The sequence below is a fragment of the Fulmarus glacialis genome, unplaced genomic scaffold (genome assembly GCF_000690835.1).
Source record: "Fulmarus glacialis isolate BGI_N327 unplaced genomic scaffold, ASM69083v1 scaffold20750, whole genome shotgun sequence".
In the NCBI taxonomy this organism is placed as follows: Eukaryota; Metazoa; Chordata; class Aves; order Procellariiformes; family Procellariidae; genus Fulmarus; species Fulmarus glacialis.
Window position 1 is genome coordinate 8,708 of NW_009186036.1, and position 27,847 is coordinate 36,554.

Below are 27,847 nucleotides of genomic sequence, written 5' to 3' on the forward strand. Positions count from 1 at the left end.
GCCTCTTTTATAGCCTGACAACTGTACCCAAAAATGTATTCAGTTAGTTCGTATTTGTTAATTCTAAGCAATCTAAATCATTCACATACAAAATGAATTTACACATCCAGAACCTCCAACCCATGGCATTTTTTCAGCCATCATGATCCTGATTAAGATCTCTCACAGTGTTTGTAGAATCATGGAATCATTAAGGTTGGAAAAGACCTCTAAGATCGAGTCCAACCGACAACTCACCACCACCATGCCCAATAAAACATGTCCCTAAATGCTTCATCTACACGTCTTTTAAATTCTTCCAGGGTTGGTGACTCCACACCTCCCTGGACAGCCTGTTCCAAGGCCTGACCACTCTTTCAGTAAAGAAATTTTTCCTAATGTCCAATCTAAACCTCCCTTGGCGCAACTTGAGGCCATTTCCTCTCGTCCTATCACTAGTTACTTGGGAGAAGTAGCCTCAGCTTAGACTAAATCCATCCCTAACAATTAGGAATAGTTTGATGGAGGATGAGGTTCCTCTTGATTGCTGCCTGTGAGCAGGAAGGAAACTACAGATGATGAAGGCTGCAAGGGGCATTTGATCTTACTGTCGGGAAGCAGAGCAAGCCTACCTACTCCAAGCCTTCCACAGCAGCCGCTCACGTTAATTCAGGAGCAACCTTCTCATCTTTGATATCTGAGTGCCTAATGCAAAGGGAAAAGATCAACAATTATACCCAAAAAGGAAAGGCAAACTTTAAGGGCTGGCAGTATTTCTTAGCAGCCGTAGCTGTAACTCTAAGAAACAACAGAATTCCACTTAAATATGCTTTTCCTAAACATTTGAATATTCATGTTCAGTCAATTATGATTTTCTTCAAGATCTTAGTATGTTGCATATAATTTTCTGTGGCTGCATGTCCTGAATAACTAAGAACCACGCATAGTTAATTGACAGACTTGCCCGTTGCATTTCTCAGTTTTAATCATCTCCCTCCCCCCTTCCATAGTTTCATTTTAACATAATTTTTGACAAAAACATTTTGCAAGTACAATTCAAAGTGAACTAGGTGCTCCAAAAATACTGAAACTAACTTGCTTAGTATATTTGAACCAAAGTGTTGATTATACAAGTTCTAATGCCTTTATGTATTCTATGCCACATTAAATGAACTGCCAAGAAGCACGATGCTCAACAGTGAACAAAAGCATGATGCTTCACAGTAATTTCCTGGACAGGAAATGAAAGGCTACAGATACGCTGAGCTGTGAATCCTTGACTTTCACCGCATAAGACCCTTCTTATTAACTGATGAGAGATAGCACACTGACGATATTAAAAACAGAATCTATATTGATTTAGCTCTCCAGTTTGTTCACAACTGGTGAGAGAAGTTTAATCAGGTCTCAAATTATTGTAACAACTTGATTTATCTATTAAAGCCTTTTTGTATTACGTGCATTTGCTTCAGATGGCACAAATAACATTTGTAAAAGTAAACTGCTCCAGAAGAAAAGAAAGCTCTGCCATATCCCACACATCAACCGCCTAGAGATTAAATGCATGTTCCACTCTGTAATAAACAGATATTCCCACTGCTCTTCATTACTCCCAAAATACGTAATATCAATGGACTAACCATTGCTAGCTATCCCCTCTATCTCATGTTTTTATATCAACAACCAGACAACTAGATTTTTTTCTCTAAATATGATTTAATTAAAAACACTAAATCAGCTTTGATTTTTATTTTATATATGTACAATAGTTACCAAATAATGAATACACTGAATCAGTTATGTTAAATTTCACATAACGTCAAAGGACATCAGCATGGCATGGAATAAACTCACGCTGCCTTTTGCATATACAAAAAAATGCATTAATGTTAATTGTGATTACTATTTTGGTTTGTGGTTTGGTTTTTTTTCTTTTATAACCTGCTTATTAATTCTCCAAATAATCTTGCCATAAAAACAGTGTAAGTAGTTAATTGATCAGTTAATATATTAGCAACGATAAACATTAGTAAAGTTTGCAAGAAATCAATTGCAAAACTACCTCAAGTGTAGGACCGAATGTATTCACATGAAAGTTACCTTCAGTTAGAAAAGTTTTGAAAAAGAGCCCAAGTTGGAGCTGTGCATTAATTTGGTCAAACTGATTCATATGAATGAACAGTCAAGTTTATTCAGATATTGAAAATATGACTATCCTTTTTAGTATTCACAAATATTTGTGTATATAGTGTGTGTATGTGTGTAAATATATATATATGCATATATAAAGTGAAGATATGTTAATGTAAAAATATACTGTTCATCCACTCCCAATTACGCAAAATTCAGTATTTGGACATTAAACTGTTTAAGTATAAATGTCCATTTCAAATCTACATTCAACCAGCAACAAATACTTAGAAGTATTTTTGTAAACATTTGAGATAGGGAAAACCCATTCATTTACAAAACGATCCTTCTTTGACACATCAGCATCTCTTCAGCTTGAAAATTTTGTCCAGCAGCTTCAGCTGGCCTATTGTGAATCTGCTCAAATCAAAGAGCTCACACTCTCTTAGATCAACACGTGTGAAAGTTCAGCAAATGCTGAATTTTCAAATTCATTCTTAATCACCATCCATTTCCAGTTCACCAGCAAAAAGAAAATGCACTTGGCTACAAAAATATTAAGGAATGTTATTGAAAACAAAAGGCTATTTTGGTAGAAGAAACTACAAAAATAGTTAAGTTGAGTCATGTTGTAAAGCTTTAATGCAAGAGCATTACAGTACAGATTTTCTTTCCAACCTTAAAGCTTAATCAACACCAAATTTAAATATCCATCTCTCAAGTGCTTGAAAAAAACGTGCTCAGTAAAAGTCTTTCTTCAGTTTAACCAACTGTAATTACGCAGGTGTCAGGCTCTGCGTCTCAGACATCTGTTGAGTGCTGTCTCTTGTTCCATTGGCAGCAATTACAGGTGTTGACATACTCTGATATAATGACGTCGGACAACTCAATATAGCTCCACTTTCATCCTCTCCAGTATCTGAATCTGGTGTTACAGAACTGCTTTCTATCCCCAGGATCTCACTAACTGCTTGAGGCAATTCCTAGAAAGGAGGAGGGGAGAAAAAAAAATTATTAAAAAATCACTAATTAAATGAAAAAACGTTAACAAGGTCCCCCCCAGTCCATCCCCCACTGACAGTAAGTAATCATTCATCTGAATTTAGCTGTACTGAGAGCATCTCTCTCAGCATTAGTTCCATTAAAGTTACCATTTTCTGTATCTGCTTTTCGAAAAGCCAGCAAAGGGGACAGGCTCAGGAATCAATTCCTGATTAGTAATATAATCTTCACTACACAAATAAAAGTCTAAACAACTATTATAATTACACTTCATGTTATTGAAATTAGTTTTATTGAGTGAACCATTAGTTTCTGCCTAGTAAGTCTGGTATGCTTTCAGTGCAATGCACCTTTCACCTCATTTTTCCTCGAGTACACCAAATGTCAAATTACTTTACTGAGGTTAGCTAGTAAGAGTTAAGAAATCATGACCAAAAGGCACAATCCAGCTTTCCCCCAGTGAACAATATTACTCTATAAAATGAGTCACTCTTGCTTACAGACTTTTAGAATATAGGTGCTGTATAGATACAGCACATCCTTTATCATACCCAGACATTTAGTTATTTTGCAAGTCATACATGTACACTTACACTCAACTACATACTTTTACAGTCTATAAATGCTCATAGTAGATATATTCAAAATATCTTTACCTTGCAATTCATCATCTGCATAGAAATTGCTTCTGCTTTGCAGAGTATATATTCCACATCAATTTTCATAGACAGTTCATTGATATGCTAAAAATATATTCACAAAGAATAGTAAGTGTAATAAATGGTAAATATGCTTTATTGTAAAATACACTAATACTATACTGCACTGCTAGTAAGTATCACTTTATAAGCTTGTCCCTTAAGCTATGAAATGCTAAACATACTCTATTTGCTTTGACAAATTGGTACTGAAAGATGTAGTATGCAACAGCTGGCTTTCACCAGTATCCAAGATCTGCAAGAGGAATCCATGTTACTTCCAAATGTGACAAACTATCTAGCCCTCCTAGGTACCCCCCAGCTCACATTTTTGAAGAGAAAACAAGTAAGATTATAGGAAAAAAAAAAAAATTAAGATTAAACATACTAAGTAGTAGTCTAAGGGGGAGAACTGTTTTCCATCTGTTAATGATCTTATCACTAAACACAGACATCAAATAAACCATTTTGAAAGCATGGAGGACAGACATTCAGCTCCCATTTAACCCTTCAGAAGATAGTATGCACCTTTTCCTCTCCCCAACATGAAATACAAACATACTGCATTAACTCCAAAAAGTTAATTAACATTTAAATAATGCATAGAATTCAGTACCTTTAATATTTCATTAAAGCCATAGTGCTTGTCCATTATTTGCTGTTTTTCAGATTCTAAAATAGCACAACAAAGGAGAAGATGGAAATTCTGGCAAGGCAATTCCGTCCACATGACCTGTTAAAATATGAAAACCACTTTTGAAATGCTTATGCTTCTCCTCTGAAAAGAAAAACAGTTCTTGGAAAATAAGTAAGCCCTCAAGCCAAGTGGCTTAACTAACAATAAGCTATTTTTGAAGACAACTAAGTATTTGTACAATTATTTGAAATATTTCTTTTGGCCAATTAGTGACAACTGCAAGTCTGAGTCACCAAATGCTTATCTGGTTCTTTAAGACTTCTGTGTCTACCAGGTTGTCCACTATAATGCTATTAAGCTGCCTGAGCTTGCAGTCTTGTGAATTTGTGTGTTCTGCCTCAGCTTATGTGAAATTCTCCTACTCAAAATTACTAACTACACAGAAGTAATTAAAACTAACAAATTGTGTGGCTTAGTCTGTCTGCATTAAGTGTGAATTGGTAGTGGTGTGTCATGTTCAGCAATACCTCAAAAGGTTCTAACAGTTATAAATAAGGTGCTAAAGTTGTTCCCAATCCCCTCACTGCAAGAGCCTGAATATATGTACACGCAGGTGTTGGGGGTGGGTGGGTGTTACTTTCTGACTGGAGACACATTGGCTTTTGGTCCCACAGAGGCCACAGATAATCATTTTCGAGTTCACTGGGGCTGAAATGTGCAACCTCAGTATCAGTACCCTGTTTTAGCATGCTTATGAGAGTCAAATCTTAAAAAAAAAAAAGTATTTGAAGAGAATGTATATGGCAGGCAGAAAGCTGGAGAACAGCTTCAAGAGTAGGAAAAAACCCAAAAATACTAACAAGGATGTTTACAGATATCCTCTCCTCTCTAAGGAAAATTAGCAGCTGTCACCAGCTGCCAATACCAGCTGCAAAAAATTCCATACTTTCTGCTACCATTTTTGATACACCTTTCAAAGTCTGGAACAGAGCATGCACTTAAGCTTATGTATGTAAATGCGTAAGAGCAGCACCAAAGTGCTTGGAAAAGAATGAAAGAAAAACAGCATTTAAATTAAGAATATAAAAATATACCACTTACGTGCAGTAACTCTTTTCTTCCTATTTCTTTCTGATAAAGCTATGCAAGTAAGGACTCATTTGTTCTAGCGCTACCTCAGCAGCCATGAATATTCATAACAAATACTAGCATAGATGTAAAGTAATTAATCACTAGGTCATCCTTGTCTTATACAATGTGAGCTGTACTGGCATAACACTGGAGGTAAGCATGAGCTAGCTGTGTAATTTTGTTACAGAATTTTTCTTCTGGGATTCTTCTTTTTCTACCCAGTCTTCCTGCACCATCTTGAGAATGAAGCAGTTCACTGTGCAAAGGAAAGATTAAGAGCTGGCTGGAATTACTAGGTAATATTGTCTGTCCCTCCAGTGTGAAGGAGGGACTGAGCTGCTCTCAGTTTTGGGACATCTAAGCAGTGGCTCAGCATGCTGTCTATCTGGGCTGAGTTTGAGAGACACTGCTAAAATGTACTGCAAATAATCCCTCCCACAGACAGAGCAGTTTAACCTGCATTCTTATTTCTGTAAAAAGGTGTTGCATAAAGCATTGCAAATAACTGCAATCACACAGTGTGTCTCAACTTATCCACACAAGGTGGAATACCACCTCTCTAGCACATGCATTGCCTAGCACACCCTGCTGCACCATGTAGCGATGATATAACCACCCACATTTTCTACCACAATCTGGTTATTATGGCTCTTGCTCAGTAAGTGGGAGGGCTTGGTTTTAGCTTCTACTCCGGCTGATGGGGACTGGTATCTCCCGTCTCTAAGGTGAATGTCTAATAACCGGTCTAGTGAAGAATCTTCTTCATTCCTTTTTTTGAGATAAAGCACTGGAAGTCCTGATGCCAGTAGGAATAGGGAAAAAGTATCCAATGCTACATTAGTGGTTCAGGCAACTCAGAAGACAGAAATGGAGGTCCAAAATAACACCCTGAAATTCATAGATTAGACAGAAAAAGCCCCAGAAGTCCTGGAACTTGGGACTGGAATCTCAGATGGTACCTCCCCTTCTTCCTATTCTACCCTCTGCAAGTGAATACATCACAGGGTAACATCGCCTTCAAATGGGTTGCCTCAATTCATGTGCTATTACAAAACAGCACATGAATTTTGCTCAGACTGAAATACCCTAAAAGCAGTTCATTTCTCTCTACTGATTACAAAGGGGCAAATGGTCTCCTGTGCCTATAGCTTGCCTTTGTAAATCCCACATTTACACTCCACTTATACCAGTGAAGCTGCATAGCTATGAACAGGAAAAAAAAAAAAACTGTTGTAAGCTGGACTTCAACTATGACAAAGATGACACCAGCTTTCACATAAAAACATCAACATAATGCCTTAATTAGTTTGTTTTAAAAAGGAAAACAAGATATCCCCTTTCCCATTCCATATCTCCTAGCAAAGAAATTGAATACTTATAGTAACATACATTATGATGTGCTAGAAGGAACCTACAAACTATCATATATCAATAGGTTTCCATTATCCTCCTAAGACAGAAAAAAAAATACTTAAGAGTTAGAAATATAGCGTGTTTCTTTTCTGTATGCACACATATACATGCATTAAGGCAGAGGTAATAAAAACATGCTAGCCTGAGACTAGAAACTATAAATAAAAACACTGTTGTCATCAATTTAAAAAGAAAAATTAGTCTTTAAAAAAATACTGAGAAGACAACATAACACTAAGTGGGCAAAACAAGATGATAGGTGAATTTTTTTCCCCCAAATCATTATAATTTTATCCCTGGGAATAAGAGAATTCTTTTGGTTTTGTATATTTTGGTTCCCTTATTTATGAATGTTATTCATAAACTTTTTCGTCCTCTTCAGTTAAAATACCACCTCAATACTCTATGATAGTAAATTCCACCAAACGATGATAAAACGCTAAAAAATATTTACTTTGACAGTTTTAAATACTGGTCCTCCTCTTTATGTGACTCCTTTTTCACTAGTGGAAAAAGTGAATAAAAGCATCAACATTATTTTTCATTATACCAGAAACAACATTATTTTTCATTATAGTAAAAATTTTATGCATCTCACTCCTGTTCTTTTCATTACCCTTCTGTTCCCCAGCACAACTCTATGTGATGTTATGTCCTAGAAAATACTCCTTCCATTCATCTGAACATTTATTCTCTTGTTTGGGAGTTTTCAGCGGATACTACGCTCTTGTTAAATGCACCTTAGGACAATCTGACACACTTCTCCATTTTCTGGGAACAATGAATTAAAGAATGTTCAACAAAAATGTTAGTTCATCTTAATTACTCCATCTGATCCCAAGATCATGTAAATCAAAAAAGATCTCATTAACCTAGAATTATCAGAACTTCCACATTTTGATGTTTTACATTATGTTATTTGGCATCATGAGGCCTTATCATCAAGATTAACTGGATCTTCTGACATCATCCTCTTCATGGTTTTGGCTAACACAAAAACTACCTTGCCAGTGCTTCATTCCACTTAATCTATAAAGTACTACAAATATCAAGGAACTAATAAGAGACACACACAAATGCTATTTTTTCTAGCATAAGGTGTTTTCCATTAAAAGTTAACTGATACTCTCCACTTACTACTATCACTTAAGAGCCTCATCTGAAGGATCATGTCGAAATCTTTTTGAAAAAGCCAATTTATCCCCACCAGCTCTTGTAAGTATTTTTTCATTAACTTCCCAAGTTTTTGTTTTGGCTAAAAAGACAAAACATATGCTAATATGTCCTCACCTCATTGCACTGAATCAGTTTTAAAAAAAAAATCTATTAGAGTATTAATCACTTTGCAGAATGATCCATGCTTTTTGTTCTAAAGTCCAAAGACTGCTGGAGTTTGTGTGATGAAATATCTTCTTACCTCCCAGAGTCGAAGAATATCTTGAAAGCTAAATTCCCTTTTAAATCTGATAAGAAGCCATCGGAAGCAAAAATAAAGGTAGCCTGAGTCTTGAGATTCTAGGAATAAGAAACACCAAATTTGGTTAAGACAATGGGGGGGGGGGGGAGAACAAAAAAAAGGGGGGGGGGGGGGAAGAACAATACACTTTACAGGTACACAATCATACCACTGATTTTTAAGATGGTAGCCCCTTTTCAGAATCAAAGATAGTTGCCGGAAAATGGCGTATTTTTAAAAACAGTAACAAGATGACCCTATTTTTCAGTAGGCATGGAGCAATTATTGAAATCTTTCAGGCATTATTAATTTACAAGTCCGGTATTCATATAAAACAGCTATTAGAATTATGTTTAAAGACTGGTAAGGATATCGATGCACACAGAATGCAGTAAGTTGTTTTAGTTATTGTGCATGAATAATACACCTACCTAAATAACTGCAAAATCCACTGTCTAGTAAACGAAGCAAAGTACTCAGTTGAATTAGTTGTGTCTTCATTCCCTGCATCTGTTCTTCAAAATTCTGATGCTGGATGGAATAAAATATTAGCACCGTCATTTTTATTAACTTAATTATAATTTTGAGATTTACAGCTATTTTTAATAAAAAAAAAGTTTTGTTATTGCAATAGTGGTTCTCATCCTTTCGGTATTTAACATATGGATATTTAACTGTACTTGCATCTAATGAAATGTCTGCCTTTTACTAAAAAGTTTAACTAAAGCAGTGAACTATTTCTTCGATAACACTTTTGTATGTAATAAATGATAATTTATATCAGCCTATGCTCTGTATCTCCAAGCAGCACCACTGCACTCAAACCAAAAAGACAACTTTTTTTTTATTCTCATACCAGTCACATATTGTTTCGCCACATGCACAATTCATAAAAGCTTCAGTTTGTGGAAAGTCTAAATTGCATTTAACAAATGCCAAAAGGTAAGTATGACAGGGAACCATTATCCTGAACAAAATTCTGCCAGAGGACTCCTGATTAATACAAATTTGGCTGTGATGGTTCTGAATTACTTCAGAATTTCCAAGGAGCTGAATTTGTCTGTATTGCACAGTAATAGTATCACAATCCCACCTGTGTCAATCAGAAAAAAACACTGACTTCAAACATAAGATGATTGCTTTAAAAGAATTCAAAAAACCAATGAAATTTATAAAATAAAATTAACCCCAAATGTTATCCATAGCTTATCTGTTTATGTGGGCTAAAAAAGCCTTATTTTACCATTTGATCCATGTATGATACAAAGCACCAAAAGGCATCTACTTCATTCTCCATAACATACAAGACAGGTGAAAGCAAGTCGCTCATTCCCTGGACATAACCTTGATGGAGAAAAAGGGGGAAAAAAAAGGCAAATAGGAATTTAGTTAAACTCAGCAGTTAAAACAGTAATTTTTCAAGTGTGTTGAATGAGTGAAACGAATGTTTACATTCCAACTTTGTACAGATACTATAATTTTCCAACTCAACCACCAGTAAAGACATTTTTGTATTAATAATAACCAACATCCAGCAGATCTAACATGATTTAGCAGCAGTTTCTGCCAATGTAAAGAGAACATAAAACAAACACATTGTTTTTGTAGTTGTTAAAATACATACAAACTGAGCTGACACCAGAATAGATTTTTAGTAAAAAAGTTCCCATTTAGAGCTCAGAAGCATATATTGATATTTTTAAGAAGATTAAATATATACCTCGCACCATCACAAATACAGATTCGTATTTATTCTCCTCTCCATCTGTACTTGGTTGCCTTCTTTCATACATTTAAAATCTTTTTGTATCTTCCCACTTTTTTTCCCCTCCAACTGAAGATTTTCTTTTCCAATAGATTTGAAGAAGGGATGTTGAGTTTCAATCACAGGAAAATATATGGTGCAATAGCTTTTATGAAGAAAATTTCACACTTGACATTTCTTTTTTCTGGCACTGAATTTGCTTTAAGGATTCCTGTATTTAGGGAAGTAGGAACTGTTCTGCTTGGATGGTATTTTAATACACCAAAGTCTAAGACCACTATATAACCAAGCAGCCAACAACAACAAAGACTACTACTTATCAAACTGAGGAAGGGGATTATCAGCAAAGTATTGCTTGTGAGAAGCGTGAAAGAAATACATATCCAAACCTGAGTCAAGGAAGTATCTTTAGGTTTCTGTGCCCAGAAACGGTGAACCAAGTTCACATGCCCTAAAAAGCACTCACATGCCTTATACGAAAAGCTTCCATTCAACTGGAGAATAAAATGCCCATTTTTAGAGCATTATTTTTACAAATAGCTAAACAATTTTAGTTGTATACAAAACATTTTCAAAATTTTATAGCTTTTAATGCTTCTTCCAGCCTCCTTGTTTATAATTAATAGCCCAATTAAGAGCAGAGGACAAGGATTTTTGGAGCTCATTTTTCTCTGTCCTCCTGACTCTTTCAACTACCTTACCACTGATGCTCAAGTCAGCTTATCTACTGCCCTATTGCTGCTGACCTCCCTAAGTAAGGGAGAACATGATTTATGTGTATGTCTACCATCAGTGGTTGGTTCAATATGACGTAACATTTATCTGTTAGACTCAAGCTTGGCCGATTCCATTTCTTAACTATAACTGATTAATTATAATTAATTATAACTGAAAAGAGGATTGGAGTCAATGACTGTGAAAATATGGAGGAGGTGTGAGAAGAAAAATAGAACAAGGAACAGAAAACAGGTAAATAATTAAAAGGTCAAAAAAAATGTTTTATTCCCTATACATTTAATACTATAGCCAATTAAAAATAAATGCAGAGAAAATTCTGTTCGAGACAGTTTAAGTCTCTTAAAGATTAAAACCAGTTTCATTAATGCAGACTTGAGGAATTCAATCAGAAAAATGTTGTATTAACAGCTGTTCTGTCCCCTCCCTATCTGGCAGTTTGTGGCATTATTCAGACCTCTCTACATCTGCTGTCAAAAGATTAAGAGCAGCATTGTACCAATGCTTGAGTAGCTTAGAAGCCTTGGACAGATACAATGTCAGATGTACCATATTTCCATTATTCTTGCTTGTTTATAAACCAGAAGACTTATCCACTGCATACATTTAAGCCATCTAAACAATGTTTTTAATAGAGTGGGTGGTGAATGTGCTTTAATTTCACTTATATGTCACTGCGTGTTAATGCAGGTTGAAATGTGGAAAGACATGTGGAACAGAGCTACAAGTTTAAACAGTCTCAATCAGTTTTCATTTCCCCCTTCTTTTTCAAGCCAAAGATCAAGTCTCTCTACAGACTTGACAGAAAGGACAAAAACTGACAAGTACTACCACTCTGCAGCAAGTTTAGTAGCGATTAAAGATTTGTTCCTACTTTTTGCCTTCAAAACTGGCACAAAGTGGGCTTTTAGAATCCCAACACTTTTCTGAGGCAGAATACAAAAAAACCCCCCAAGTACACAACAGCCAAATTTCATGCCAATGGTGGAGGGGGGAACGAGCTAGGAGTATCTTTTCCCTCCCTCCCTTCCAAGACAATTAATAGAAGCCAAGACTTAGACATCTTGTATACACTGTGAATAAAGCAAGACGTTATACACTCTTCCTTCTGCAACAGATGCGCACACTAAAGTGTAATTTTTGACAGACTGTTAAGCGTACTCCTCAAGAACCAGCTTTTAAAGTATTCATAAGAACACCCGTGTTTACAAACAGCTGGTTCAGCATGCTGAGCTTTAATTACAGCAGTGGCAGCTGGTTTATCATTTTTATTGATGTATCAGTCTTAAAAATGGCTAAAACACTCAAGCTCCAAAGACCCAAACCCATTTAAAACTCTGAAAAGCAAACTTGCTTCAGTTCTAAGGAAAAAAAAAAATAACAGTAGGGCTATGGTGAAGACAAACTGCCATTTAATCCCCAATCCCACCTCAGCTGATGAATTCAGATGCCTGTGATAAGCATCAAATAGAAGAGAGGAAGAAGCAGGATGAGAAACTGAACAAAGTTATCTACATTATTAAAATATAAATCTTGACATTTACAAAAAGCATTGTAATCAATACAAGTTCAATTGTATTAACAGGCCTTAACATAAGCAAGGCTGCATATCAGAAACTTAAAAAGGCTTTTACATTCAAAGGAACACAACTTACCTAAATCAAAGTCATACATGCAATAGGTCATCAAAATATCATGAAGTAAAATCAATCCTGGATTATCTTCACCTTCGTAGAATTTATTTGTTCGATCTGTCCTGTTTACATCTTTTTCTAAGAAAACAGTCCAGATTTAAAAACATTTTCAAAACAAGTTCTACAAAGACAGCATCAAATGAATTCAGAACGTTTTTAAGCTGCTGACTTTTTCCTCAAACACTGTTGCAAAGCTTTGAAGTGTTTAAGACGACTGCATAGCTGAATGTAATTTCAAAATAAAGAATATTTTAAAAGAAAGAAGATCCTTCCTGTCTTGAATAAAAGGATTTGCTTATAAACAGATTTTAAAGCTTTTTGCCTTTTTTTGTTGTTGTTAATCCTTTTTATGGAAAAATTCCTGATTATAATTCAGTGAAAATGTTCTACACTTACAGGGATTAAAACAGTTTTATGTGAGTTAGCTATGCAATGCCATTTATGAATACTTATGCGATGCAGCATAAGCCATAGTAGGAAAGTTACCACAGGATCAGCTCAAAGACACTGCGATAGTTCACAAGAGCACATTTAGAAATTCTGTTTATTAAGTTCCTATAACTCAGTGAGCTGAAATTGCCTGTTTCATCAGGCAGTTTTCATGCTTCAAACATACCAAGCACACAGCATACTCTTTAATAATGTGAAATTCAAGACTGATGTATTGAAATCAGCAAAATTTTGAGTGCACTAAAATAAAAGGAGTATTTTGTATTTTTGGGCCTATTTTACAACATAAGCCTAATATTGTCATTTACATTCCAAACACTTAAAAAGGAACAGAACTGCTTCAACAGAAACAAAACTTCAGCCTTTTTGAACTCCAAATATTTTTTTTTTTTACTTTTATCACACACACACGCTCTCTAAAAAGGTAATTTACTAATCTGCTAAGATTAGACTTTCTCAACCCCTTCAGCTTGCCTGTTGAATAACTGGCCGAAACAAGTTTAGTCCATGAATAAATAACAAAAATCTTATCCTGTCTTCTGAAATAACTATTTAGTAATCCTAAACGTTGATGCCCAAATCTCGTTACCAAAAAGAACTGAGGATACAAACTGCTAATAGTCAGCAGAACTTGATGAAATTTTTAAAAGTAGGTAAAAAACCCCACAAGTCAGAATGCACATATACAAATCCCTGTAAGAAATTTTAAAATATAAACAGACACATTTTCACATTCTTATTGCATGTCATTATTTTAATTATGTTCCCAGTAAAATTACATCATGAAATAACATGAAATAAAGAGCCCTTTGTTATTAAGTAAAGGAAGTTAAAAAATCCAGCCATTCTGTAACACTAATGTGTAAGGCTCTGAATTACTCTGGTTAAGAAAGTTTTAGTATTAAGTACATAACAAAGTTTAGACAGCTCTGAAAACAGCAACATGTTAGTTTTTAGTGCCTCTTCATACACGTTACTCAAAGGGTTACATTTTTCCAACTTCATACTGAATTGTAAAAAGCGTGTGAATTTGTACAGTTAGGTATGTTTCTAAATCCAAATTTACCTATAAGACTCCGGTAATCTCTTAATCTTGAATTTCGTTTTTCCTGTTCCTCACTGACAGATTTCCACTGCAGTTTCATCCTGAAATATTCATCCCTGAAGGAGAAAGATAATTTTGAAACCAAAACATGCTCAATTATTAAATTTTTTGTTTTCTTTTTTATTTAAGCATTCATTCATTCAATTTGTTCTTTGGCATAAGATAACACCACCCTGTTTATATAATATTTTTACTTTAATATAACAATCATTTTTAAGAAAGTCTCACACACTTCTTTGCATTCAACAATCTTCAGCAGCTGTCTTTCAAGTTTCCAAAAGGCTTTCTACATCACTATATGCTATAAAAAAAAGCAGCTTTTTAATTTATTTTGTAACAAAAAACCCACTGCACTCACGTTTTCCTTTTCTGCAGATTTGCTCTCTCTTCCTTAGTGCTATTCCAAGGAAAATACCCCAAAAGAAATTTCCATGCCTCTTTTCTTAAAGTATGGCAGAGACCCTACGGAAAAATGCATACGAAACATAAACAGGAAGACTATTTTGATTTTGTGACAAAACGTTCCCATAGTGATACAACACTTCCTAAAGTAACAACTTAAAAAGGGAATTTTTATAAGTAAGCTTTTTTTTTTTACATTGTAGCCAAATCTTATCTGCTAACTAGGTATCACACTTGGAGGAAATAGGAGGAAGAGAATATGATTAAGCAGAAAACTGTAGAAGCACTGGATTCATCCTTAGAAGATAAAAAAGAAACTTTACAAAAGATATTTCTTCCTATATTTTTTGCTTCACTGCTGCAAATAAAAACCTTATGGGCATCACAGACTTGAAGAAGCAAAAAAGGTACCTTTAAAATTTATATACTTAAACATCATGCTGCTTAACTGCCAAACTTCCAGTCTACCCACAAACTAATCTTGAGGACTAGACTTCCATTTATTTTTTAAAATTTATTTTTTATTTTCATCTAACAAGACATGGCCAACATGCAGATGAATCTTCCAAGCAATCAAAGATACTAGTGTCCATTCAAGGACACTCTTTGTCAGAAATCTTTCCAAGTAATGCTCACCATTTGTAGATGACAAAAATGTACCAGCTGAATCATATCCTACTCTCATCAAAAGAGTTTCTTTCAACTTCTGCAATACAGTCATGAGAATGAGACACTTCTGCTATCAGACTCCCCAGTTTACCAGTCCAAGGCCAGCTGGATTCCTCACTAGATTTCTTCATTTACCATTAGATTAAGGCAAGGAAGATGGTGCAGCAACAAGCATCAATCAGTGTAAAAACAAGTAGCAACTGGAACTTTTCCAGTAACAGGCCAACAGCTTAAGAGAGGCATTTTAACTTTTTTCTTTGAAGAGCATCTGCACTTAATGTACTGGAAGTTATTGGGATCTTGAGTCATAAATAAAATCGAGCACTCACTCCTCTGGAAATGGAGAACAGAGATGACAGGGAAATGGACTACTGGAAGAAGAGGTTTGTAGTAATTCTTCTGATTGCAGAACAGTCCTTAATTTGGCACCTCAGGCACAGGTATATCAAACAGTCACAGAAACTGACAAGGGCATCAGTTTCACTCTACCCCCTTCACAGTATACTACTTAATATGTATAGGTCTTTAAAAAAATTGCAATATCAATGTTATCATTCTCCACTTCTGCTGAAACTCCAAGAATGCAAGACTGCATGCTTGCAAACATGCATCAACAGGTGCACAAAGAATGCACTAAGGCAGCTGGATTCCCACCAAAAAAAGAAATACTAAAGTAACATTAGGTAGAATAGCTACGGGACATAACTAGAGTTTTCAAAATTTCCACAACTGAGACTGAATTCACATTCATATTGCAAAAACCCTCAGTTCAATAATAAATACCAGCAAAAGTGTTTAGGACTGCTCATATGACAAGGGTCAAATCCAGGCAAACTGCTGGGCAAAGAAGAGAAGCTTTTGTTGGAGGAGGAAAAGAAAACACCCTCAAAAAGAAAAGAATAAACCTGATATCCTAACACTGAAGCACTGGTGTTTTCCAGAAAAGCACTTTGATTTCTTTTCTTTATCACTTAAGCCTTTGTGTTTTCAACTCATTCAATTCAGCCAGCCACCACAAGATCTCTTTCCTTGTAAAACACTTTGTATGGTTGCAAGACAACGTCAAGGTATTTGATTAGCATGAAATCATGCTTTATGAAGATTCTCCAACAATACTGGCTGGCTCATGCTCAAAGTGCTGCACGAAGCATTACAAGTATAATGAAAACAGCATAACCACGGTTTGGGAAGGAAAGAAAAAGAGGCCAGAAGCAAGCCATAGGTCTTGCTGACTTCAGAAAAAAACACGTTACCCCTTTGAATATCAATTGCTTTATGTAGTCGACATTTAAAATTCTTCCTTCAGAATCCATATTCTTAGCCCATTCTTCAGCTGACACAGGCTCTCTTCTACTAACTTCAGGCTGTTTTCCTAGATCGATCTGAAACACATGCAAATATGTTATATGAATCCGACTGAAGTGCTTCAGTAGTTTTAAACAACTGCACAAATAGTACTAAGCTTGCCAGTTTCTTATATTCAGTGCAACTACATTTTCACATGTGCACACCTCACTTAGCAGCCTTAGATCATTAGAGTTGTGTCCACATTAGCAAGTAGTGTGGACCAACACAAGCAGATCTTTAGAGCAAGACACTGTGCTGAAGACCTGGGTAAACATGTTAATATTTCAGATTTTGGAGGAGGATGTATGTGTGTGTTTTAATAACCTTCTACCCCCCCAAACACCTCTGAACTAGCTTCCCATCGACTAAAAGCCTCTATGCAACTGGAAATGTATTAGGTACATGCAACACAGCAAACAAGGACAGTAGGGAGCTTCACTTCAAAAGCACATTCCTGATATACACTAGCGCATCTTAAGAGAGAACTGAAAAACTACTCAGGTTCAGAGACGTTATGCCCACACAGTCTGCCCCTTAGAAAAAAAAAACCAAGACTGTATGTGCTTTCAGAACTCTCAACACCCACCAAGTTTCAGTTTGTGGTTAGTCTCTCTCAGTTCCCAAATTGCATGTTTAAGCACAGCAGAATTCAGCAGACAGTAATTCCTTACTTCCTAAAAATACTTTGATGATGGCAACCACCAAGTCAATTTGTGTTTCAACTCTTTAGAAGTCTAAGGCATTTGCCAGATTAAGACATGTAAGTCAGTATTATTTTTAGTATGTAGCATTCATCATACTTTTTCTCATTGATAAATTAACTGATTAAGTACTAGGCAGCAAGTTCTTAGAATTACATAATTCATACAGCTACTGCTAAGTTAACACTATTTTGAACTCAAGGAAAAAAAGTAACATTCAAAACAGTTTAATAGTCTAAACACATGTGGCTGCTTAAATAGTAATCACAAGCATTTAAAAATAAACCTTTTCCACCGATCTGTAAAAGACACCAACAGGAGCCCACAAAGTGATTCATGATCCAATTACAAGTTCATTTTAGCTTTGGTTCAAGTCATACATAAATCTGTACATGTATACACTCTAGGCATTAATCATCCAATTAACTACTTTGTTTTAATCTTCTTAGCCCTCTTAAAACAAACTGAAATGTTAAAGTGATTAGCCAAGAAAGTTGGTTATTAACCTGTATACCCCAATTTCACTTAACATAGTTCTATCTGACCACAGAGGAAACACTAAACATGAAATGGGTCACTTTTCAGGGTAGTGACTCTAAGATAACTATAATCCTCATTTCAGTAGTGACAAACTTTCTTTCAAAGCAAAACTCTTATTTGCAGGCATAAAAATGACACGTTCTAGAAGTAGCTGATAATGATCTTACTCTCGTGAATAAATGGTATGGCAGCATATGCCACAATCACCAAGCATAAACATTGTAACTCACCAAGCTTCAAGTCCTACCATTCCTTTAAAGGTGTGCATAAAAAGAATCAATGCATCTGTATCATACTCATTTACACACTCACTCGTGTAATAACTTCAAATCCTGGTTCTTCCTGCTGATTTATCTTTAGCCCTGGAATAGCATCATTGAGAAAGTCTGCCATTTCTGATGGTGGTCGCCTTTGACTTGAAGGGTCACTTAAACGGAAACTGTCAAAAATATAGTTTGTGACTTTGGAAAATCTTCCCATTGTTACTGTGTATGGATCTTTCTTCAATTTCTGTGTAATAACAAGGAAAACAAGTAAAATACAAAAAGCCTTAGATTATTTGGAATTCTTGTACTCAAAGCAAGCAATACAACAGGAAGAGTACTGTAGGCCTCAAAGTTATTGAAGTTTCACGTAACAGTAGTTTCATGTACCACATTCATCATATGATTAAAAGAAGATATCTTAAGATAATACTACTGATTGATTTGAAAGATTGGATAGCAGCATGCTCAGTAAGCCTGACCTACGTATAAAAGTGGATCAGATCTACTGTTTACTTTCCAGTGATTAATGCCACAGAACGTCCTCCTTATGCCTAGCTTCTCTACCTTCACAGAGAAAACACATCTTGAATCATCATGTACTCTGCTAGGAATCTCACACAAAACTTGATTTGACAACTAAGTCCAGAAACTAATGTAATTCACTCATGAAGATTTTCTTTAATTAAACAAATCAGTGGGTCAAAACTCTGGCCTCATTCAAATCACTGGAAATCTTGCTGCTAACTTTCATGAGTCCACAAACCCCACCAAATAATAAGCAGTTTTAACACAAAAAAACTCTTTTAGGCAATATTGTGCTCTTTGCTGCTGTATTTCCAGCATCCCTTCAAAATGGTCAGAAAATATCAAGGAAAAGAATGTTTAGTCAAGGAAAATTTAGAAAATTCTAATTAATACATTTTGGTAACTCCTAAAATTTTTTTCCTTCTTCCCCTTTCTAAAACTATCTGTACCCAAATGAATAGAATCACAGACAACACAAACTTGAATAGGTCTGAAATAGTATCACAGGGAAGTTAAATTATTAGAACATAGAAAACAACTTGTAAGTAAGTATACTTTCTATAGTAAGCATTTGTTTTAGGATGCAGTCAATGCTTCTACAATGGCAATGATTCAGGGAATATTTGTGTGACATGGTAAGACGGGTTTTTTCAATAAACCTCTTCAGAATAAAAAATTCAAAGATAATACATACTTGTAATAAGCCATATGATGGTTCATCAAAGAGATTTTCAAAAGACTGAGACAGAGACTTGTTCTGAGAATTCACAAGAAGAATTCGTTTATCCTGTGGAGATCTGCAACAAAATTAAAGAAGGGTTTCTATAAACACCACCAGTTTTTCCTGAAAATGTTTTTAGAACGTTTACCAGTTTTTGAAGTCACATTTCAGGTTTTGCACAAAGAAAGCAGGTTTTATGCAAGATCACTCCTGTGTTCTTGGCACAAGTTCACAAACTAACCCACTACAAAACAGGACTTTCATTTTTCACAAGATTAGTCATCATCATATTCATTCTGAATTGTACTCTTTCATTCTTTGAAAAATCATGATTCTTTTGAGAAATTTTTGAGAAATTACTCTGGAAGATAACTTTTGTCACCCACACGTAAACAAAGTTTTCTTCAACTATGGTTTTCTATATTTGACAATGGACAAAAAAAAAAAAGAGGTGACACAGGAAAGGAAATTTAGTGAGACACGGTCAGCCTCAACACATATAAGCTGAAACTCCTTTAACATAACAGAGGACATGAAAAGAGCCCATGTCACCATATAGAATTCTTCCTATCAATTAGTAAATCTTACATTAAAGCACCCTGTAAAACATTATATAAAGGAATACGAACTGGTTTTCGATGTATCATCCACAAATGCACGTCAACAAATTTCTAACCCACAGCATTACAACAGCTACTGTCAGAATAATTCTAAGATTCATAATCATAGGAGCTTAAAAACCACCACAGCCATTGTATTGTGAAACAGAACCATCTCAGTACAGCCCTGCAAATGTGTTTCTGTGTAGACTTCAAAACCTCAATGCATACAAACCTGTTTTGGCCTAACTCACTGTATTTGTACACTCTTGTTCTTCAATATAACATTTGCTTCTCTGACAGGCTTGCACAGGCAGATGAAAAATAACAATAAAGACAATGGAACCATGCTGCTCCTAGTATTTAATATGTTCTTTTGCTCTCACTCCGCCTCCAGCATCCCATTTTCTCCCCTCCTCCGGCACAGGTACCCCATCAATTCATTAACCAGCTCCTGAATCACCAATTTACAGCTCAATATGTGACAGAAGAGAGAACTGCTCAGAAGCCAGGCTGACATTCAAGCCTCGGAGTTGGTAGCCAGGGAGAGGAAAGCCAAGCACTTTGCCATCTGACTCTAATCCATCACACAGACTTACATTTATAAAATACCTCTCTATTGCTCTCTCCCAAAGTTTAAATCCACTATTTCTAGTCTTTGAAAGAAAAATTACTTTTATTTTTATTAGTACCTGCATCATCTACCATGTTATTGAAGTCAAAGATAAGAACTTTAATAAGCCTTATCTCTCTCCCATTCCAACAGGACAGGACACTGTTAACACTGACGGATATGAAATGCAACAAGAGATCTCATTTTGAGACAGCCAGACACCACAGTCATAGTTCTGAGGCAGCAACGGTTAATGAAGCTCAACTGGCTTTTGCTAAAAAGCAGCACAGGGGCAAAGGCTGAGTCATGTATTATGTTTTCCTTAACTAAAAGAACAAAAACTTTGTACCATATCTCCATTTTAATTAAACATTGTCTCTGGACAGCCAGTTGGCTATCAACAGCTACTTGGGTAATGTTCAAAACAAGTTTGTGAGCTAGACACTTTATTAAACACTTACTTATAATATTGCAAGTTAGAAAGTGTCATCTGTACATGGGATGTTTTCTCAATATTAGACTGGTGCCACCAAACTAGGATGCACATAATCTTTAAAGCAACAAATTACAAATATTTTGCTCCAGTTTAGTCACTTCACACACACTGATTTCAGCAATGATGTGACATTTTATAAGGAATGGTGTTAGAGAAGGACAAAAACTTTTGAGGTAATAGGAACAGAGGAAGAAAATACCTATGACAGAAAGATATGTTAGAGAAAAGCTACACTTTCTGCCTTAACATCAATATCCCATATATTATAATCTAGAGGTTGGGATAACAAGTAATTACGCTGCCAAGTATTTGCTTAGGGCATTCAAGAAGCTGAGTAAACATCTTTGCCTAAAAGAGGTTGTAAGCTTACATACATCATGTACTAAAGAACAAATAACCATTAGGAAACAACAGAAACATACAGAGACTGAAGCCTACCATTTCCACAACTTATGTGGCATATTTGTTCTTTTTGCTTTCCTTAACAAAAAAAAAAAGAAAAAAAACACCAAAAAACACCAACCACCACAAAAATCATCATAATTCATGACTAGACCACAGAAAAGAATTTGGTGCCAGAAGCAGAACTTAACTGGAAGAGAGGAATCAAAGTAAGAAAACTAAAACTGGAAGTTCCTGCTCAGTTCAGTGCTTAACTTCATTCAAATTTGATTTCCATAACTGCCTCAGCTTTTTGCTTTGAAGTTCCCAAAATTGCTGTTGCATTCATCATCGCTTAGAACTGTTCGAGGTGGCAATACTAAGCAGCTGAGCACGTCCTGAATGCTTGAACATCACCTCAAGTTTCCCTGTCTTACCTTAGCAGGCAACTCCATCTGATAAGCATTCCTGGACACCCCAGTGCACAGCTGCTGAGTCAGACTGCACAAACCCTGCCACTGCCCTCTTTTAAAATCAGACACATGAGGACATGACTGCCTCTCTTCATACAGTTTTCTCCCCATCTGACAGCTACTGTTTTGCACTGTCCCAAGAGGGATGTCCACATCACTTGGCAAGAGGCTACAAAGAACAAGATAAGAATCCACTGGGTCAAATAAGGCAAGAATGGTAAGCACCCACTCACTCACTGCAGACTATCTGAAAGAGACTGTTTCAGTTTCATTTTCATTCAGTGACTCACCAATAAGCATTAATTTTACGTAGCAACGTGGAGTATAATTTTTTGCATCACATGACTCAATAAAACCGGAAATAATGCCTGTTAGTAACACAAACTGCCTAGCATTATGTGCAGTAACAAACTGACAACCAAATGCTGGACAGATCCTAGATGTCTGACTTATACGAGCTTAGGCGTCCAACTTCATAAAATGGTTTAAGGTATTCTGGTATGTTAGTTTAGATTCCTGTTTTTTTAAAAACTTTCAACCATGAAGTCAAAAGACACAAAAAACTTCCTGAACGTGAAAAGACAAAATAACTTGTTACATAGCAGAGCAGTATCTTCCTGTAAATATTTTATGCCTTTAAGCAAAAAATATTAAATATAAAATAAGCTTAGCCCAGGTGTCTCAACATTAAATACATGGAACTCCACCAAGATTAATGCAAGATCTGTAGTTACAGTATTGCATTTTAATTATCAACTTTTCTGTTGCTTATTGCTTTTTATGTGTATATATGTGTGTGTATATATACATACATGTATATTCAAATAATAAGCTCTTTAAATAGTGGCAATTAAAAAACCCAGCAGCATGAACTCGTTAGTTTTAAATTGCTTTTCTTAAAGCCTCAAATGGATTAACTGGAAAGAAGGCATAAGGGAAAATCTTCATCTAAAATTTTGAAGTTTCTAGTTGATAATTAATCACATGAACGAAGTTTTGATTAAGTCAATGCAAACCAGTTTGCTACACTGTCAAATGCACTCACTAGGCCTCCTTAAAACTTGGTCCTGTTCATTAAACACGTTACGGGAATTAGTTAGAAAATTTGAAATACATTGCCGCAGTATACAGGCAACAGATCACACAGATAGGGTATAAAGCTTTCATCGACTCACCATAAAACACAGGTGTTTTTCCAGTGTTTGCTACATCGGTTGCCTCAAAAACCTGCCCTAGCCTACCAGCAACTAGTCAGAAGATAACCATAAATAAGTAAACACAGAGCAGTATGCTCAAAAAGGAACAATTTCCTTGGGGGGAAGGGGAGGGAGGCACGGGGATGGCAGGACAACAATAATCCCCAACAATATTCTGCGCCTGCAGAAATGGTGAAATTAGGAAACGAAAGGAGGTTTAAGGAAGAACTCAAAGGGAACCTAGAGGAAAAAACCTCAGGATTTAAGATGAAGTTGTCATCCAGGATTTCCTAATCTACAGTTGTACAGAGAATATTCTTACTTACACCCATATCTTGTCCCCCTAATAGCCTCTCCTTTGGTCTTCTTGAATTTTCCCCTTAAAAAAGCTCACATACAATGCTACAGCCAGTACCATTTCACCAGCTGGTCACACTGACCACACTACCTTCTCCAAGCAGTTGACAACTTCTGATTATCATAGACTCCAACACCACATCTTGACACTGTCAAAGCCTTTCACAAATCAGTTCAATGACTATACAACCCTCGTGCCCTATTGGCTTGCTCTCCAGCCTAACAGTATTACTCAGCAACAGCTTCCCTACTTGTCGAAGGCAACTCTGACCTCATTGATGCTACCAATGTGAGAAGAGCCCTCTATAAGGATTCCCGCAGCCATTTTACTACCCACCTTCAATCTGTCATCAGAATATTATGTTGCAAGTGATGATAACAAAACACTTCTAAAAACAGAATACCTGTTACACTGATGTTACACCTGTTACAGGTGTACCTGTTACACTTCATTGTTTCTTCATGCTCTACCTACTCTTATTTACCCTGTTGCCTTCTTAAATTATACTTATGCCTACATGGTGAAAGCAGAACATTTTCTTTTATTCTGCATTTATGCTATGCCAATCAAAAAGGTTTTTATCCAAGTGAAAACCTTGGAAGTAACACAATACAAATACACAACAAAACCCACGTATTTAACACCATGATAGGGTCTAACCATGTTTACATTCAGAAAGTTGATTCGAAGAGTAAAGATAAAGTGTAAAACAGTCCCCACAGCAAGAAATCACAAGGGAACAGAACTTTGGGAGAAAACTTTTATATACAAATTGATTTAGTTGACAGTACTATAAGTTACCTCACACACTGATGTCAATATTCAGATATTTGACATAAAGTAGAAGATCCCAAATTTTAACACAAATTATCTCATTTAATAGAAGTGGTTCATGAAGAAGGATTTAGCTTTACACTGAGTGTTCATGAGACACTTCTGTACCCACTAGAGGGAGCTACTGAGGTATCACGGAGCTAATAACACTTCAACAGATTCTAAACTAGTTCATAAATTGATCCAACAATTTTAAAACTCCACCCTACATTCCGAACGCGGATGTGAAATTACAGTTTCAGTCACCTTGAAAATTGATTCTACTAATAAAAAAGGGAAGCGAAAATACATCAGTAAGCATTAATCTGAAATTCATTACAGAATTTAAAAAAGTAAACCAATAATCCATATTTTAAATCAGAACTAAGAGTTGTCTGATACTTACTCATTCAGCACAACATGCTTTTCAAGGCATTTAATCAATAGTTTGCTATCTCCATGATGAAAGTGAAGAGCTGGAAGCTTCACATCATCCTTCAGACAGAACACCAAATAAGACCATCCCATGCCTTCTTTGTTTTGTTTGATTGATTTCAAATCTGTCAAACTGAACAGGAACGACCACTTGCTTTCTCCATTTGCATGAGTTGTAGCATCTTAAAAACAAAATTACCACATGATTTTAGTTTGACTTCCAGTGTTAGCAATTACAAATGCATCGTATCTGTCACTATTCCTAAAAAACAAACCCAAACCAAAACACAAAACCCAGCATTGGTTCTGATAATAAAATGTGTACCGTAACTACTGTAACTGCTATTTCTGGATTTCTCTTTGTGCTTCCTCATCTTCTACAGACTTCTAAAACAATGAGTAAGTTCCTAAAGCTGTGCCTACAGTTTATAAAAGTGATCCAGCAGTTAAATCTGGATCCAGACTGCTATATCAAATTCCAGCAGCAAGCTGAATTCCACCAGCATCTCCACCAGGTAGTACTACTTACTCAAACTAAACATGATGTACATTACAATACTGTATGGTATATATTGCACACACTTTTAGCCACGTGTTGTAAGACTGCTACCAAAGTAAGGGAGAAGGAATTGAAAATCTCCCCACCCACCCCTCTCCTCCATACTGTGCAAGGATGTATACACTCTGCACAAGACTGTATCCATTCGAAGAGAAGGGATTAAATTTTACTTTACCAGAGGACACAAAATTGCCAGCATGCCTGGAGGGAATCTGGCACACCCCCTGGCCTGCCCCCATCAAATTACAGCAACTGGAAATAAGCAAGAAGTGGCAAAGAGCATAATCCAAGTCAGTAGTGCTCACTGACACTCACTTTGGATGAAGATATACTCTGACACCTGAAGATGAAAAATCAATACAAACCAGTGACATAATAAACCATCCTATGTCTGACAGAGATGCTGGTTTTAGCTTTGTATTGTGCTAGCACTGAAAGCTCCTCTCAAACACAGTATTCTAGGAGCAAGGACTGTGCTTTACCCAAAAACATTCATAATCTTAAGTCCAAATCCTGCACTGATACATGATATAGATGACAATTAAAACCATCACAGATATGGTGAAACAAGCACAATGGTCCCCAGTTATAGGCTGAGAAATTATACAGGGAAAACAAGTATTAAAGAAAAATATTACAGGAGAATCAGAGAAAAAAGATTACTTGAGAATCACTGTCCTTTCTCCCCCACTCTGTGTTTTTTTGGTTTGTTTTTTTTTTTTTTACAACATATCTGCTGAGACACTGTAACAAAAAGATTAGCTGTAAAATCATTTTGCCAAAGTAAAGAAGACTATATAAAAAAGACCCATGTACCACACAACTGTACATTCCATCTCCCCCTGCTGTTGCACTATGGAAAGGCATTTGAGTAGTAAAACACTTATTTTTTCATTTTCTTTTCTAACACATCTAGTTCAAATTCCACTTGTTTGAAAGAACGCAAGAGCCCAATGCAGATAAAACTGCTACATCATCTAATGATCCTCACAGCAAGTACTTAGGTTTAACATTTATTTTCAATACAATTCTCTAGCAATTTAAAGAAAATATTAGATTGGAGGCAGATAGCAGCTACTCCTTGTGAATTTTTTTCCACACCCAGAGATTCACCTTTTACCACAAATGACTCGCAGCTTTTCAATTCCTAATAAAATCCATTTTACTGTATGTAGAAGGCCATTCTTCAGTTACACGTTACCATAAAGAAAAAACAAAACAAACAAGAAAACCCACACTTATTTTTTAAGTACCTCCATTTGAATGAGGTTTCTTTTTAAAAGAGACTGTGGTGACCATGTCCCATTCTGCTTCATAACTACTTGGACGGTCTGCTCCTCGGGAACATTTTTCTTTAGGAGTTTGAGTCCACTCCACAACAGAACTGGAATCCTGAGGAAAAAAAAAAGTGACTATCAAAAAACACAAGGCATGAAAATTGAGCTAGTTTCTCAGATTCAACAAGAAGAATAAGCATCTTCATTTCCACAGATTAAAAGAATCTGTAGTATTAAAACCCTAAGAAACATGATACAGTTCAACACAGGAAATTTGGACTTATGACTAAGACTAAGAAAAGAGGTTTTACTTAATAAATTCAACATGGTACTAAAATATTCTAGCCTCTATTGCAGGCTCTACCAACATAACAAACTTTTTAGTTAAATGTAAAACTTCAGATTTTTCTTCTTTAGTTGCATCCTCTTAATACTGCTTAAATACCACATATCCCCGGATCTTGGAGCCTCCGTAGGCTTCTATTTGTATTTTGCATTAGAACAGTACCTCTCTGTTTTGAGTCTAATCATAAAGAATGAATCACCAGACTACAACATAGTAGATGCACGGGGACCGGTGACCACGATACACTCATTTGGTCGTTGCTATTTATACAGAGAGTCCCCTTCTATTTCATATATGAACCAAGTAAAAACTAAATACAGTCACCTACACATGTATCCCAAAAACCTGAACTGGGCTGCAGTCCACAAATATGGTTCCTACATGTAGCTATTAATACCAGTGATAGTCACAGAAATAGCTTTTGCTTCCAGTTATGAGATCATCTACGGATAAGTTAACACAAAATAAAATCTCTGGAGAAACAGAATGAAGAACACTGATAACTAACAAACATACCTTTCCAGCACAGAGGATATTAGAAGTATCCAAAGTATCATCCAGCGGTCTCCAGTCTACTATAACTTCATTTTCCTACAATACAAGCAATCATAAAAAAATTCAATACTACACAACAAAGTACATATCCCTATTTACTCATGGTATGATTATGGTACAGCTTATACATATATATAAATGGCAGAGATGACATCAAACATTATGTGATGTTTGTTCATTCACGAAATCCTATACTTAAAAAGACATTTAAGATTTGCCAAACACGGTAGGTGCTTCGCCAACAAATATACGAAGTTTTCATAACTGTATTATCCAAATACCTTTTCTATGACACGTAGTACTCCTGATATTAAGCTATCCTGGTCATCATTTTTTCCGCAGGATGAATGAATGAAAACTCCTTCTTGCTCATATACAAC

General features: G+C 35.8%; 1 protein-coding gene across 1 annotated transcript; it reads right to left on the bottom strand.

The window, feature by feature from the left end:
- Positions 1-1,941: 1,941 nt before the first annotated feature.
- Positions 1,942-27,847, bottom strand: TBC1D15 (TBC1 domain family, member 15; the record flags this gene model as incomplete). The annotated part of the gene is made up of 16 exons (XM_009586679.1): positions 1,942-3,092; positions 3,768-3,854; positions 4,426-4,542; positions 8,408-8,505; positions 8,878-8,977; positions 9,690-9,790; positions 12,602-12,718; positions 14,157-14,251; positions 14,554-14,657; positions 16,520-16,648; positions 18,167-18,364; positions 19,340-19,442; positions 24,702-24,912; positions 26,543-26,681; positions 27,429-27,503; positions 27,749-27,847. Coding segments are annotated over 16 exons (1,980 nt in total), but the record flags the coding sequence as incomplete, so codon positions are not given.